Below are 17255 nucleotides of genomic sequence, written 5' to 3' on the forward strand. Positions count from 1 at the left end.
AATTAAACTTAACACAATCTCATTATACTTCTTCTTTCCATTTTGGGGTTGTTTTTTTGTTTGCTGGGGTTTTGTTTGTTTGTTTTGGGGGTTGTTTTGGTTTGGTTTTCTCTGTACTTCTGCTTGCAAAAGCTGCCTTGAGCACTGTGAAGCAGATGCCCAGGTTGGATCTCAGAAAGCTGTTTTGGCATGTACTGAAGCACTACATTCATTGGAAACTGCAGTCTAACTTCAAAAGAGAGGTAGTGACAGTCATTATGAAATACCTCTAGCTTCCCTTCTGCTGCTGCCTGTCTGTAATTTGAAGACCAGATCTGCAAACATTGACCCAATACATAATATGTTTCTGGTTCCTAAGCAGACCAGTGTCAAGGTCCTTTGGTGCAAATGCAGACTTTGCTTGCCTAAAAAGTAATAGGAAAGCACTGTACAAGATGAGGTTCTTAGGGACATGGTTTGGAGGTGGACTTGGCAGTGCTAGGTTAACGGTTGGACTTGATCTTGAAAGTCTTTTCCAGCCAAAATGATTATATGATTCTTCTGTATTTGGCAGTGAAGGTCATGATACAGCTAATCTGCTTCAGTGGCAGAGGAAGCCTGGAATTGAGACTGCACAGAAATGAAGATGAAACACAATGCAATTGCGGACATCATGGACTGATGAGAATAGTGCTGACCTGTACTTTTTGTCTTGGGGTGCACTTTAGAAGCACTATACATATTGTATGAAGTGGTTTTTATTATAGTAACTCCATGTCATTCAAGACCATAACACTGCAATTACTGCATATCTGCAGCTTTCACAGAAGTAAATACTAAATTCCAGTTTTTATATGTTGCCGTGTTAAGTGGCACCAGTATATTTACAGAATGTTTTCAGTGCTGGAGATAATACACTGCTATGAACGAGCCTTTTTAGAGACCACTTACTCAAGTACTGCTTTATAGTAGCATTTGCTCCCCCAAAAATTACTTCTTGAGAAGTATGTTCTGCTTCTCCCAGGGAAGGGTCTCATTTTGTTCTATATGGTGAAGGTCCTAATTAGAAGTCTTAGGTCCTCCGTGTCATTACAGAGGCAGAAGACTCTACTAGAAGGTGGTTTCAGTTCATCTGACATCTTCTGAGTATTTGTCCATGATCAATGTCTTGTTGGGAGTCTTAGGTGATTTAACTCCTAACTTAGGCACCTCAGCTAATGGCCAGTAGTGAACTTGGGTGAAATGGAGCCAAAATGAACTCTGAAAAGGTCAAGAGTTTATTCTCATTCATTTTCCCACCATTTCAAGGTATGATTTCAGCAGATGTCATGAACACGTATGTAAAGACATACGGTGTTAGTGACTGGTTGTTTTTTCCTTGTTGAGCATCCGATGAATGATCTCTTGGAACAGAAGGGAGGATCTGTATATAATTGCCAGAGATGGCATACAGTGTGTTTAGAATCTCACTTAGAATCAATTACTAAACCTCTCTGAACAGTTTGAGATATTTCTGATTGAGGTAGATACACTAAAACTAGTATTTAAATTATTTTTTCTGCGTAAAACAAATCAGGGCACATCTTGTGGCTCTTGACAGCAAGAGACACTATACAGCTTATATTCAAATAGCGAGGCCTTCGGCATTCCCTGTAGCCCAAAACATGATGGCTTCACACACATCTGCTTCTAAGAATAGTTCTTGGTCTGCGCTATTTTCTCACCTTTGCCCAGACACTGTGTGGGAATGTGCTGGCTGGTTTTGGCCCAAATCATGCCAGAGGACATACTAAAAACTTTTGGTCCTGGAGCCCAAGTCATAGCCCTGTTTAGTTCACCAGTATGGAGACTGTGGTGCAAACTGGAAGCCACGAGCATAAGTGATAAAAATTCTTCTACTAATTTCACCTCTTTCTATTTACAGAAGGCATGCAAGGGGAAAAAATAATGTAGGATAGTCAATAATCAGTGCCTCTGATATGATAAAGCTTAGGTTATTTCTGTACTGATACCATAAAGAAAACTGTCCTCCTGTTCTGGCCATAGCTCAGCTCTGCACATATGAGCCTACTTTACCATGCTTAATCATGAATTCGCTCTCTTAGTATAAGACATCCTTAATATTCACATAACAAGTGTACTGGATGGGGATCTCTAAGTTTTGCTATATTTATTAAGCAAAGAATTAGAAGCATATACCTGGGCATTGTGTGTGTGTGTGGTAACCACACAGAAGTTGTCACGCAAAACTCAAACCAAAGTTTATTTGGTAAATGGATCTTATGGGCTGCTTGCATGCTTTTGTGCTTAGTCCTTAGCATTATATTGACATTTATATGCTAACAGTTTTTATCCTGGGTACTACTGCTTGTATTCATATATGTCTGTATAAAAGCAAAAAAAAAATATCCTGTTTAAATAATATTTATCTTTAACGACATTGCTCTATGCTGTTATCTTGTTGCGTTTATGCTACTGCGTCCTCACCTACATAAAAAGGCTGGCGAGGTCATTGCATGCTTAAAGATGGCATTAAGTAGTTCTGCTCAACTGAACCATAACATCTTCAGATACTGTGAGAGAAATTCTGCCCGTGAAGATCTGCACGTCCTCCACGTGCCTTCACAGCCCTGCATGAGTCGGTTCCTTGAACAACTCCATCCTTATCTTAGTCTCAGTGTGCCTGGGAAAACTCTACCAGGAGGTCCTGTGTTCAGGAGTCTTGATCCAATCCAGTCTCAAACTGTGAAAACTCAAATACCCCTTAGTAAAGTCAAGCTGGCCGACATTGCCATGATCCTGTCAGTGGCACTCAAAAAGTTTGCTTTTCCCAGGGAGCAAGAGTTCCTTCAGCCCATCAGAGAAAATTTAAGTCTGTTATTTAGACTTTTGACTGCACATTCACAGAGCTGCATACACTAACTACGATTTTGTTTGGAAAACAAATTAAGCTCTTCGGGGAGCAAATTATACTCCTCACATACAAAGATTTTCTTAGAAAAATTTTTAAAAAAAATCCTTCTTCCTTTCACTTAGTCTCATAGATTATACGTAATATAATGACAAATCTGGAATGAAAGGAACAGAAAAAATTAAATTAGTCTGGTGCCAAAGTGAAAATTTGGGCACTAATAAATAGGCAATGTAGAAAATTTATTTTGAAAGCGTGAAGTCAGGTGCGTGTGCCCCTGCCTGGCAGCAGCATTTTGAGAAGGGGCTTTAGAAGATGGTAGCAGACTTTCTTGGACTAAGCAGCCACTGACAATCTCTGCCACCATGACGTTCATGGTAAAAAAATGCAAACTTTTCTACAAAATGTTGGTTATTTACATTTTTTTTACCACTTTGTTTTATAGAAACAGTTTGGTTACCCAGAAAAGTAAGCTTTGGTTAGAGCAGAGAATTGTGAATTACTATACCGTTGTTTTAAGTCTTTTTATTTTCACAGTGTGTATTGTCATGTGCAGTCATGTAACTTCCTGAATTTACATTTATTGATCCATAAAACAAGTATGATAAGACTTCTCTGTGGGACTTATTTCTTATAAAGAACTTTGAAATTTTCAGTGGTAAGATTTTCTATTAACTGTGTTTGAAATATTTGTTCTGTTGCCCATTTAGTATGCTCAAACATTTATTTAGGATCACAAGAGATCCATAAGATAAAATAGAAAAAAGTACACACAGTATGTTCTTATTTCACACCAGGAGTGAAATAATATTTTGTCACTTGTGTTCATTACTTAGTTCTTTTGCTGTCGTGCAGTGATGAGGTTTTGTTCATATTTTGCTGTGACAGACAACTTGCTGATAAAACAAACCAAATGGCATCTTGAGCAGCAGAAGATTAAATTATTAAAAACTTTAAAAATTGAATTTTTTATTTCATTATATATAATTATACATTATATAATTATATCTTGTATAAAATGTAGAATACATTATATAATGTAGTGTAGACATCATATTTTTTATATATAAATTAATGACTGAGCAAAGTGAATGGTCAAGTCCAGAAAGTCCATCTTTGGTGAGAGGAAAGCCCAAGCCAACTCTGACTGGTTTGTCCTGTGCGTTTTCTTGGAAATCTGCTCGGCACAGCTGTGATAATAAAGCAGGGAATACTTCCCTGACTCTCCTTGTTTTGCCTGCAGATTTCTGCATACTGAGTAAAAGAAATTGTGATTAATGTGGCACTCCATGTCAAGGGTAGACTGTAGATTACCATTAAGTGCATCATTATGTTATCTCTGAAAAATTTACAAGTTTTCGCCTGACAGGTAATAGCTTTTACTCTGCCAAAACAATAGGGGAATAACAAACTAATTTATGAGATGGACTAGTATATATTAAAAGAAGTGTTACTTTTGACAGAGAAAGAGCTTTTGTTTTTTGTAGGGTTTTGAAGGAATTTTGAATAAAACTTCCTCGCCCATTTGCTTTCCAGCCTGTGATTTGAAGCCATGCACATAGTGATGCTGCTGCTGCAGAGCAGGACCGTGTGGCTGTGGAGCTGGGCTGGGATGCTCCTCACCAAGCATCCGTCACTGCAATGGGTCCGTTATCAAATGTAAAAGATCACCTCCTTGCGTCTGCTTCTGGTCTCTGGGGCTCCTCCTGGGCTCTGCGTTGCAGAACAGGTGCGGGATCTGAGCTTTATGTCCCCATGCATCAGTACAGGTTAGAGGTTGACCTGCTAGAAAGCAGCGTTGTGGAGAGGGACCTGGGAGTTCTGGTTGACAACAGCTTGACCATGAGCCAGCAATGTGCCCTTGTGGCCAAGAAGACCAATGGTATCTTGGGGTGCATTAAGAAGACTGTGACCAGCAGGGCGAGGGAGGTTCTTCTCCCCCTCTACTCTGCCCTGGTGAGGCCACGTCTGGAGTACTGGGTCCAGTTCTGGGCTCCCCAGTTTAAGTAGAACAAGGAATTACTGGAGGGGGTCCAGCGATGGGCTACAAAGATGATGAGGGCTCTGGAGCATCTTATGAGGAGAAACTGAGAGATCTGAGTCTGTTCAGCCTGGAGAAGAGAAGATTGTGAGGGCATCTCATCAATGTTTATAAACATCTCAAGGGTGGGTGTCAAGAGGATGGACCAGACTCCTTTCAGTGGTGCCCAATGACAGGATGAGGGGCAACGGGCACAGACTGAGGCTCAGGAGGTTCCATCTGAATATGAGGAGAAACTTCTCTCCTTTGAGGTGCCAGAGCCCTGGAACAGGCTGCCCAGAGAGGCTGTGGAGTCTCCTTCTCTGGAGACATTCAAACCCACCTGGACACATTCCTGTGTGATCTGCTCTGGTGAACCTGCCTTAGCAGGTGGGTTGGACTGGATGATCTCCAGAGGTCCCTTCCAACCCCAACCATTCTGTGATTCCGTGTGATTCTTTTTGTTCGTGGCTATTATATTAACCTTTTTTACACCCCTGGTGATTAAGAACACGTCATTCAGCAGGAGTGAATACTTCCCAAAACCTTCCCCACTCAAGAGTCAGTGTGAACCTCCAGCGACTATTGCTTCTGCCATTAAAGTGGAGTGAACCAGCAGGTTATTTCTGAGGATGTTTGCTTTCTGGTGGTATAGGAGGGATATTTTCTTAACTAGGTCAGAGTCTTGTTGTTTTATGACTATGGTACAGAGATCCGACCGTGCCTGCGAGCCAAGGTGCGGGACTGACACAGCCTAGCTGTAATTAATGAATTCACCTACTTGAGGTCTCTTCTGAAACAAATCTTTAAAATGGTTCCTACTCCTTTCTGTCAGTCAGCATCTGCCTTTTCACATCCTGATGGCTTTTCTTTCCCGTTTTGTTTCTCGGAGCAAAATGTCACTCTGTATAAAGAACCAGCAGCTTCGTGTGACAGGCCTCTCTGGGCCCTTGGCTGATGTCTGTGGTCACGGGAGAGTGTAACCAGCATTTCTGGTGCATAATCAAAACTGCCTGATTTCGAAAGTATTGAGCTCCTCTCGTTGGCACCACAGGAGTTAACAGCTGTGAAAATCAAGTCACTTTTTTGAATACTGCTTGTACGCGGCATCCAGTTTTTAGGTGTGATGTTACACCCTCAGTACTGTCGTTTACCAGTCCTTGTAACAAGTAGTTTTACCCACTCAAACTTCAAATCATAGCTGACAAATGTCTTTGAACACCTTTGGTAGAAGCCATTAATGAAAAATATTAGTTGTGGGGTTTTTTTTGCTTGATCTGATTTACATATTTTCAGTGTATTGATAAAGAAACCACTTAAACATTTTCAAAAGTCCTTTGCTGGTGTAGTTGAGGCTATTAAATTGTGCAGTGATAAACAACAATTTGTTGTAATCTTGTTTGTCTTTTTGTACTCTGTTCTGATTTTAATTCAAGCAAAAAAAACTTGCAACTGTTTCTGTAAATCCAAAAGCATGCCGATATAACCATTGTGTAGTGAAGACTCGAAGGTACTCAGCTGTCACGTTGTCATCTTGTTTTAGGTAGATTAAAAGCTGAATAGAAAGCCCAGATGTACAGGAACGTATATGTTCTTTATGTAGGTAGTTTACAGTCCCTTGAACCATTCAGGTCTTGAGTCGTAAGTAATCTAATGAGTTAAAAATTGATGATGAAAGTAGAAGCAGCTGCCTGGTGACTAACCCAAAGAGATATCTATGCCTTACACATTGAACTTTAATGTGTGCGTCATCCTGAATGTTGAAATCTTGCAGTTTAATATTATATTAAATTAGTAACTGTTAAATAAATTAAATGACAGTTTTACAAATACTGTTTATTGTCACAACAATTCTAGTATAATGTAAGAATACGTGTACTATTTTTATCAGGTTGACCAAAGCACAGCAAGGGTAGGTGATACAACCACGGCTCTCAGCAATTTGTGGGCATGAGGTGTGTTTGTCTTCAGTACATTCACTGGCCAACTTCCAGAAATCCCCAGATTTGCTCAGGTCTCTGTGCCTAGTGTCTCTAGTTACCCAGCCCCCAGATTTGCCCTGTACTTAACCAATCAAAACAACTGGACTTTGAAGTGGGGGTAATTTAAACGAGGTAAATCTGAATTTCTCTCTCTCATTATGTGTAATATTGTTTGTATTTTGACTGATTGTTACCACAGGAAACTTCTATCATTAAGTATGAGAAGGGTTTCCCTAAATAAAGGTGTCATCAACCTTTACACATTACTTAATGGTATATACTGTGGCATTCAATAGGTGCAACAGTACCTGGTGTTTATGGTAGTTGATGTCCTTTCATCTTCAGAATGACTACTCTTATAATAATTCTGAAAGTTATAACTCCAATATAATTCTGTGCCATCTACTTGTTTTCAGCTAGTGTAAATTGCATATATTAATAGATAAGATCCTAGCATTTGAAAAGTAAAAAGTGTATTAACTGACATTGAGCATTTCAGTCTCATTCATTTCCTTCATTTTACCTGTGTATTTCCACTTCGCTTATTTCAAGACACAAATATGACATACTTTAAAGAACATGTGTGTGATTATAATAAAATATGTTAAATCACTTGTACCTGCAATTGTATTTCAAAGATGTTGAACTACACCTTTAAGCAATTCTGCAGTCAAATGCACATTTCAAAGTCCCGTCTTGGGAACCTAGCAGTAAACTAAGAAATAGCTGATAAGTGTTTGAAAAATATGAATTCTACATTTCTATGTTATTGTCTGCAAAAGTTTAAAAAGGGAAAAAAATTAAATATAATTGCCCTTCATGTTACCACTATCTTTTTTAATTTGTGTGCCATTAAAAAATGCAGGAATGCATGGGAGATTGGAACAACTTTCTTGGTTTGTCCTCTTTCCTCCAAGGTTTAGCAACTTCCCCCAGCGGTTAGTGCAGCACTCCAAGCAACTAATCCTGTATCTATAAACTGTAATGTCACAGGATTAATGTGTGCCTGGGAACGCAGGTCAAATCTGCTTTAGATCACAACAGTTTGAGTTCAGCTCCTCACTGAAATATCACGAAACTACCATATAATTTAGTACAAGTCTCGCATTCCTGTACTTCAGCTGCTGGTTGCCTTTAATAAAAAGAGGCCCAGGATTGATTTCCCTGAGAATGTATTTTCCTTTGTCTAAAACCAAAGTAGTATCAGCTGCAAAGTTGAAGCATTTCTTAAAATAGTTCTGTATTTGATATAAATAGCACTTTCAAAGTCTGTTTTTTAAATACTGCAGAAAGTACAGTATGGCAAGTTATTGATATTTCCTAAATTTCTCCTGTTTGCTGTGTTACAATGCCCAGACCTCGTGAGCATCCCTTGGTGGGGTGTCCTGCCTTCCACTGGAGCTGCTGAGACCAGGGGCTCTGCACACGGATGCAGTGACATACATTAGCTGAGTCTCATCTGAGAGTAAAACCAATTATTTTTTAATATTTTTTACAGAAATGCTAATGTCATTTGTGCAATACTTAGAGCGGTATGTGCAGTAAGCAGACATATATAATTACATCGATTTTATTTACACTGAGTGACGAACAAAGCACAGCAATTTATACCTATTTGTATTCAAATGCAACATCCACAATCTCTCTTACTTTACTTTTTTGATACTTCTGTCAGGTGCCGTAGTTGTGTGTCTTTCACAGTTTTTCCTGTATGAATTCTTATAGTATGTTTTTACTTCCAGAAAAAAACAGCAGGTATCGTTTTAGAATATTTGTTTGATCTTAACATTGGAATATAATTGAGAGTACGTATATTAATTCACTTTTGGTTAGTATGGGTGGGTTTTTAGTTAATTTTTTCATTCTTTTTTAAGGTTACAGTGTATTCTACAGGGTGTTTCAAAAAGGTGGACCCAGTTTCAAAGCAGTGTAATAATAAATTGGGTCCATCTTTTTGAAACATTCTGTGTTATCATAACATAATTACCAGCTCTATAATATGTTTGTTTCCTTCTAACATATAAAAAGCAATATTGCGCACCACTGTACACATGCCACTGAAGGGGATGCATGCTTAGACTGTTGTTCTGAACACATTTACCTATATTGAACTGAAAATTTAAAACTCCATGTGTTGTCAAACTGTAACGTTACTGTCACAGGGGCTGACTTTTTTTTTTTGGGGGGGGGGTTTGATTTACTTAGAAAGAATAGTTCACCAAATGCCATAAAAAGCAGCGTACTCTTGCTGACATCGAAAATCTGCCTGGACTGAGCTGAGGGTTCCTGCCTGCTGCCCTCTGCTGGGGTCCCTGTCCTGGAGCAAGGGGCTGTGCTCACCCTCCTGGGCACTTGGTTCAAAACCAATACAACTGAGCATTTCACAACCACGTTCTTCTTTGCTTCATCTTTTAAAAAAATTTAACCCGACCACCCCGCAAAGCCCGGCTGTGTTTTTGAGGTGCAGCGTGCCTGGAAACTCAACTTCGTTTCAAGTGGAGATGTTTAAAAATTAAGTCTCCCGGGCTGCGATGTGCTGTAGGACTTTGCTGACAGTCATTTTCTCGTGGCCCGACAGGTTCTGCGCTCTGTGCTGCTCTTTCCGACGATCGAGCGGATGGCTCAGTCCCCTCAAGGAAAGCTCATGACCCCCTTGCTCTGCAAACTTCGTTACGTGCTGTACATGCCCGTCTACCTGCTGTCCTTTCTGCCAGAGGGAGTCAAAGCCTCCCTGGTGCGGTTTGCTCTGCGAGGAATGAAGACCTGTGATGAATCTTCCATAACAACCTCTGTGAATCTCTTCAGCCTGGACTGCATTGGTGAGCACCTTTTTTTTTTCCTTTTGTTACCAACTGTTCTATTGTTCACATTCGGTAAATGTCCATGTAGTTTTATGGGCAAAAGTTTGATACTGAAGCATGAATGCATTTTGAAGAACAGGTCTAATCTTTTCTCAAATTAAGACTGTGGGTACAGGAAAATCTCAAATTAGTCAATTTAGGAAAAAAAAGTGTCTTAAGGGGAAAACAGCAAGTAAAATATTTCCCCGAAGAATATGTACAGAAAACTGACCTATACTACTAACAATAACGTGATTAAAACACTGGTTTACAATCTAGTTTATGTTACTTGTGTCTACTTACTTTTTGCATTTCGTTCATATTGGATGGTGAAAATAAATCAGAACATGTTTCACAAAGGGTTTTTTGCATCTGTTTTTTAAAGCTATGATTTAACCAGCTCTATAGATTTTGTCATCTGAATGGGAATATTGGTAAATTCAGAAAAGAGCCTTCAGCCTACAAAGACACATAAAAGTTACTTTATGCACTGAAGAATTTCAGTGCTTTTTGTGGCATATGAAGAAAGAAGATTGACGTTCCTCCAGTGCTTATTGTACGCATATTTTGCCCATTCTAGCAAGAGAAACAGCTTTAAGAAAGGGAGTAATTTCAGATAAATTATGTTAGGTTTAGAATGACAACCAGAACGTGGATTGTGCTATACTCCAGGTATTTTGGTAAGTTAGCAGTTGAAAACAATTTGGAATAGAACTGACGTGCTAACACAGTAATAATAGCAAGAAGGAAGTTTTGATTGCATTAATAGTTGTAAAAACACATTCCTACATTTCCAGTTGTGCTCTGTCTTCTATCAGTTAAATTTTACCTACTAATCATCCAAACAGATGTGCCAGAATAACTGTGGTTGCAGCAAGGTCCTATAGCTTTGGTGGATCTCTGTGGATGTGTTGGTCTGTACTGCGGGCTCGCTCTGGGACAGGATAGAGACCAAAAACAGATGGGCGGTGAGTGTTCTCACTTCCAAACCTAGAGAGCCCCGTTTATGTTGTACAAACCTGGCATAATGATGCTTGCTGCGCTGAAGTACCCTGTGCCTGACAAAATCAGGCTTCTGGTTGATAATGTAAACCTCTGATAGGAGTTATATGGTCTGTTTGTATTAATTTCTGTCAGTTTTATGATGACCAAGGAGAAAGCAAGCATGCAGTCATACATACACTAGGCTTTCGGGCTTCTTCCTTTGATAATTTAGTTTTGGAGAAAGGTATGTGAAGGTCTGTGGGGTCACATCTCCACAAGCCAGGAATCCTTCTCTGGTCCCCACAGATAAACTTTTACGTCTCAAAACAGGTTATCCACATCCAGGGTTGTATTGGAAATGGTCCTTGGCCTGCATTAACCTCCAAAAAACACGTGGCCAGCCATTGTTTGTGAGTGCTGTTTGGCCCAGACCACAGCAGCGGCAGGAATAATTGAACAGGATGGATTTCGTGTGCTGCTGCTGGATCCTGACTCTCCGAGCTCGTTAGTCCCCAGGTAGATGAGCCCATTTGCTGTGTGCATGTCAGTCTGTTGTAATTTTCTGTGTGCACCAGTGCCTGATCCGTGTCCAAGCTGTAAGGTAAATTGAGGCAAGAAACCAGGCTGAAGGCTCTTTATTCATAGGATGTGATCTCTGTCTATGTTCAATTTGTTGACTGAATTAATTATACCAGAATGAAAACCCCTGTGAGCCAATGTCTTGTAAAACTTGCATAAATAGGCCTTATTGATGCAACTAGTTCCTTTGCACTTGTGATAACATCTCTCTCAAGCAGAATTCCCCTTTGGTTTATTCTTTGGAAACTGGTGATGTTTTACAGCCCAGTGACTCAGGACCACATGTGTGGATTAATAATTTCCGGATACTGTTTGTTAACCTCTCTTGTATTGTTTGCGGACAATAGAAAATGTTACCATTCAGCAAAAATTTACTAAACCTAGCACAACTACTGAGACTGTCTTCTGAGTTACCGAAGCCCCTGGTTTGCAGTAAATGCTTTTCTGATTGATTCCTTGTCCCTTAATAAACTGCTAGATATGGTTCAGAACCATGCAGCAAATGAAATTGTTTCTCCTTTTCATGAAGGTTGCATGTCAACTCATTAAAAATACACATATTGCCTTTGGCATGTACATGTGTTGCATTACTGTAATTGTAATAAAAGCCGTGATTAAGGGCAGAAAAGATGGTAAAAGTTTCCTTAAAACTAATACGTCCGTTAAAACAAACCAACCTGCCAGGGATTTGTTACCACATCCAAAGCTTAGTCACAACAATGTTTTCTCTCCTCTGAAAGGAAATGAGATTCGAAAACTTAATTATAGCAGCAATGTAAGGCCGGGTGCTGCTCCCATTGACATCAAGAATGAAAAGCTCCATTCAGTGGCAGCAGAATCAGGCTCTTGGTTGAAAGAGTCAGTGAAGGAAGAATTTTATTACCTATCTATCCCACTGTTGCAAGTTAGGTTTGCTTCTGCTTCTTATCCAAGCTCATCTTTCCATTGTCCTAACTTTGTAGCTGATGGTACGTAGAAGGCACACAGCAGAAGGCATTGCGATGACACTGTGCAGAAGGGTAACATAACATAATGGCTGTCCCAAAGGACAGAGAGCAGCAAGAGGAGAGACAGCAGGGACTGTAAAGAAAATGGATTGTAAGGAAGGATGGGAAGACATAGATAATAAAGGGAAGGCATAAATAATAAAGGACTTATTAGAAAAAAGCAAAGGGATCTGAAGGCAGTTTGCCTACCTGAGTTAAACTTCTAGCTAAGATATTGTATGGCAGAAAAAGCATTGCAGTGGACAAACTAGCATTTGGGTACTTGTATTCATGAACCTAGGAGATTAGTAGACAGAAAAATTGGACATTAGTGACCTTGAGTTATCTGAAACATTGTCACTCTGTTTATTCAGGCTAGCAAAACAAGGATACCCCTATCTAGCACAGTGGTGGTTGTTCTACAAATCTTGTACAGTCCTGCAATGCTGGAATACTTTGGCACTCCAGCACGTTGAAATTTGTAAACATTTCTTCGGTGACAGATGCCAGTAGCAGACTCGCAGTGACAGTAAACTATTCTATCTACACGGGACAGGATTTATTGTCCAGCCATTTGACTGGCAAACTTCCTCCATTTGTTTCTGTAAAATTTCCACAAAAGCACAGACATTACACAATGGGTAAACACCGCAAGGCTTTTTCGAGAGGCGGGCTGGCAGGTCAGAGGTTAACGTCTGGATGACAGTGAAGATACAGATAAGCACAATAGCAAGAAAAACCTCCAACTGGCCCAAACTCGGTGAGTCCTTTGTGATCTTGAACCTGTGACTTCCCTGGAGGAATCTCCCTGTTTGTTTAACCTATTTGGGGAGCAGGGCGATCAGGGGCAGGAGAGGGTCTGCTTTGTGCAGTTTAGGCTGGTTGGGCAGGAGGGGACTCAGAAACCTGAAACGAGGGTTTCAGATGGGTTTATGCTGACCCACGAATGCAGGCTGGAGACAGTAGATTTCTAGGTTATGTGAAGTGTCCAGGAAATGTTATAAGAAGACAACTAAGATTAAACTTGGATTCAAATTTTATCTTGTTCCAAGCATGGAGACATTCACATTTCACGTGGAGCATCTACATTTCCTCATTTTACAGAGAAAAAAGGGCTAAGGCAGTTCCAGGCGTTCCAGTCTTATGCCCACAGGACTGTACAGGAAGCTACTTCTCTCTGTTGGCCATACAGGATGGCAAAATTACATCCCTGAAGTGCCATAGTGTAAAAAGCTTTCTTGTGGGATAAAATGTGCAGAACTGTCAAATAGCATCTGGGAGATAAATTCATATCAAAAGCCAGTGAAACGTAGGCTTCCGGTTGCTATGAAAATGGAATGCAAGCTTTTACATTGACTAAGTTATTTAAAAATTTTATCTCCAGGGAGTCAACTGGAAAGTTGCCTTCTGGGTTTGAATTATCCCAACCTTGGGAGTTGTCATGTCTTGAGATCTGTTTCTATTCCAATTCTCTCTTCTTAATCAGCGAGATTTTAAATATGACATTATGGGTGGTCTTCATCTGCCCACTGCAGACATCATACTGTCTGAACAGTTGGCATCTAAAGCACGACAGGCGAATCACTCCCTGCAGATGACTGTTTGTCTTTACTGACCACAAAAGGACATGCTCTACTAGATAACAAAAATCAGAGGAGATACATTCTGTATCTACCGGCTGTTCGTTTTGCTGTAGACATCAAAAACAATGTGATCTGCATTGTCCATACAGCCTTTACCTTTGCTGCCAGGACAGTCAGATATCCCATGCTTTGGCTCTGTTGAATTTACAGCTGGTTTCTAGTGAATCCTGTTGTTTGTTTCCTGCTGTCTTTGAAAATTCATTTTACATCTCACTTCCATCTCCTGACAAGTAAGATAGGAAATTTTGGGAGAGTTCTTTTTTTTTTTGAGGAGTGAAATGTAGAAATACCCATCTAACTGAAATACTTGGGTAAGGACAGTGTGTGCTGTTGTATTCTTGGCATTCAATGGCCCCTCCACCTGTTCTGCTCTTATTTTTCAGAGTTAAAAAAGAGTGTTTAATGTATCAGGTAAGCACTTCATAAATGATTTCACCTGAATTGGTGAAATAAGAGCGTTTTGCCCCTAAAGAGTATTTTTAAAAAAGCTATATAACCGCATAGCTAAAATTTATTTTATTTTTCTTTGCTTGTTTTTAAGTTAAAACTGTGCTCTTTTCTTGCACTGAAATTAAAAACTCCTAAAAGTAACAGAAGATATGATGAGCATCTCTAAATTCAGCATGGAAGGCAGAGCTCTTTTCATTTTGTTGTATGGAACTAAAACTCTCCATTGAGGCATGTAAGGCCTGGGGGGCATTGCCCATTTTATTCTCATCTAGTTCTTATTATTTCAAACGCTGTAGTAGCACATTCACAAAAGAACTTGGCATTCAAGGCAAGCAAGGGGCTGTTGCACAGCATCACATAGCTGGTCAGCAGCAGAACTGTACATAGATCTACATCCCAGGGCAAGAGTTAATCTACGGAACCTGCTTAACCATTAGTTTAACCGTATAAAAAAATATATATACATATATATAACCTTCTAAAATATATATATGTGCAGCTTCCACAAACCACACTAGCTGGACAGGCTGCCATGTGTGCCATGCATTTTAAAATAGAGATGAGGGGCAGACTTTTTAGCAGGGCCTGTTGTGATAAGGACAAGGGGTGATGGTTTTAAACTAAAGGAGGGGAGATTCAGTTTAGACATGAGGAAGAAATTTTTTACACTGAGGGTGGTGAAACACTGGCCCAGGTTTCCCAGAGAGGTGGTGGATGCCCCATCCCTGGAGACATCCCAGGCCAGGCTGGACGGGGCTCTGAGCAACCTGAGCTGGTGAAGATGTCCCTGCTCATGGCAGGGGTTGGACTGGATGAGCTTTGAAGGTCCCTTCCAACCCAAACCATTCTATGATTCTGTGGCAGAAACTGATACCACGAAGGATTTTGGTAGCACCTTGCAATCTCACACCTACATTTTTCATCGTGCGCAGGAGAATAAAAACTTTCCCACCCACCTCGCCAATAGGCAATGGTGGAGATCTTTGAACACAGACCAGCAAATTTTCAAGTCGATTTCCCAGGCTGACTGAAATGAAAGCTCTGGCAGTAAAAAGTGCTTGCTTTGTTTCTTCTGATAAATGTAAGATTTAGATGTTTTCTGGCTATAATGCAGAAATCGTTTCAAGGATATTTTTCTGCTTTTATATTTAAATAAATATAGAATTTCAAACATAGTGTATAGCTAGACAAAATTTCATGGAGAACAGAAATGACTGACATGGTACATAAATTACATCTACATAAACTAAATAATGTTAAATCTGGACAGTGTAGTGTAGTATATCACAGGTGGGCAGGAAGAATGAAGCTCGACGGGTCACCTCCCTTATGAGGAGCGGCTGAGGGAGCTGGGGCTGTTCAGCCTGGAGAACAGGAGGCTGAGGGGAGACCTGATCGCTGTCTGCAACTGCCTGAAAGGAGGTTGAGCATGGAGGGGGTTGGTCTCTTCTCCCAAGGGATAGGATGAGAGGAAATGGCCTCAAGTAGCACCAGGGAAGGTTCAGATTGGATATTAGGAAAAAATTCTTCATGGAAAGGGTTGTCAGGCATTGGAACAGGCTGCCCAGGGAAGTGGTGGAGTCACCATCCCCGGAGGGGTTTAAAAGACATGTAGATGAGGCTCTTAGGGACATGGTTTAGTGCCAGAGTTGGGTTATGGTTGGACTTGATGATCCTAAGGGTGTCTTCCACCCAAAATGAATCTATGATTCTGTGATTCCTGTGTGCATTCTTTGCTACTCAGTGGGGCAGAAAGAGGTCAAAATGATGTAGCAGATAATTTCCCATCTCCCTCCCTCTCACTACCATCCACCTAATTAGGCTTCAAGAGAAGTCATCTTTACTGAAACCGGGTAACTCTATGGCTGTCTTATACAAGATGTTTTTTGCCCGTATCTGAGTTCGCTACTGCCAGATATTGCCGGGGGTCAGAGGCTGCGTTAGGTGGCCCAGCAGCCTGACCCGCCGGGCTGAACCCTCTGCTCCTGCAGGTTTCTCGGCCGGCTCCTCTGGCCTGTCACTGTTGACTCCTACCCGCTGCTGACATTTTAAGTGATGATCGTAATATGTATTTCTGCAAAGTGTTTAAGAGCGTGTTTCCTTACCTGTGGAAACACAGTAATATTTTATCACCTGCTTCGCAGGAAAAGGGGCCAAAGAATAACAGTCTTTAATATTTTCATGTTTCCTCTGCTACTGTTTACTTTCCTGTGTGATGCCTGACTAAAATGTTTGTTTTATGTAGTTGGACAACTCACTGTACCAAGGCAGCACTTAAGCTGACGGAAAAACCTCACATCTGCTTTATTCTTTTTGTGAGTGAACTAAACTTTTCCTTATTTCAGAGTAGGATGCTCATATTAAATTACTGGCGGAAGGCAACAACTTTTATGTATTTATAGTCCTATTTATTTTTTAAAGTCAATCTGCTTCATAATTTACCCCATTTCCAAATGAAAGAAAGATGTTTAACAAGGACTTTTATTACTTGCAAAAACTTTTACTTTCCTGTGGAAGGCTTGTGAAAATAATAGTAATAACGCGGAAATTTCTCATTGGGTTTATTTCTGTTAATTATTCCTCTTTTTCTTCTTTGGGGGGAAAACCCAACACAAAAAACTCCCATCATAAATATTACTTGTAAGGTGTGAATGTTTTGATAGTGGAACTGCTGATCATTTCCATGAAATGTGAGGCACAGTTGGGATTTGGTTGGGCAACGGGAGATTGTTTATTCACCCCTGGTGGGGTTTCATCCCCAGGGATACGATTTACTCCCACAAATTTGCAGCAAGTCTAATGATGTGTTGTGAATGGCATGAAAAAGGAAGGAGTAACATCAACAAAGCAGAAAGGATGTTGAAAATAAGTGTACGCCAGT

The 17255-nt window shown here is 40.3% G+C and overlaps 1 protein-coding gene across 3 annotated transcripts in view; it reads left to right on the top strand.

Moving 5' to 3' along the window:
• Nucleotides 1-17255, top strand: part of LDAH (lipid droplet associated hydrolase) — a 128231-nt gene that overhangs the window by 76910 nt on the left and 34066 nt on the right. For all 3 annotated transcript variants that reach the window (XM_065631273.1, XM_065631272.1, XM_065631274.1), the window contains one exon: nucleotides 9471-9711. In XM_065631273.1, the coding sequence (XP_065487345.1) occupies nucleotides 9471-9711 (241 nt within the window). The remainder of the gene's footprint in view (nucleotides 1-9470; nucleotides 9712-17255) is intronic.

This window comes from Caloenas nicobarica, chromosome 3, assembly GCF_036013445.1.
Source record: "Caloenas nicobarica isolate bCalNic1 chromosome 3, bCalNic1.hap1, whole genome shotgun sequence".
Taxonomy (NCBI): domain Eukaryota; kingdom Metazoa; phylum Chordata; class Aves; order Columbiformes; family Columbidae; genus Caloenas; species Caloenas nicobarica.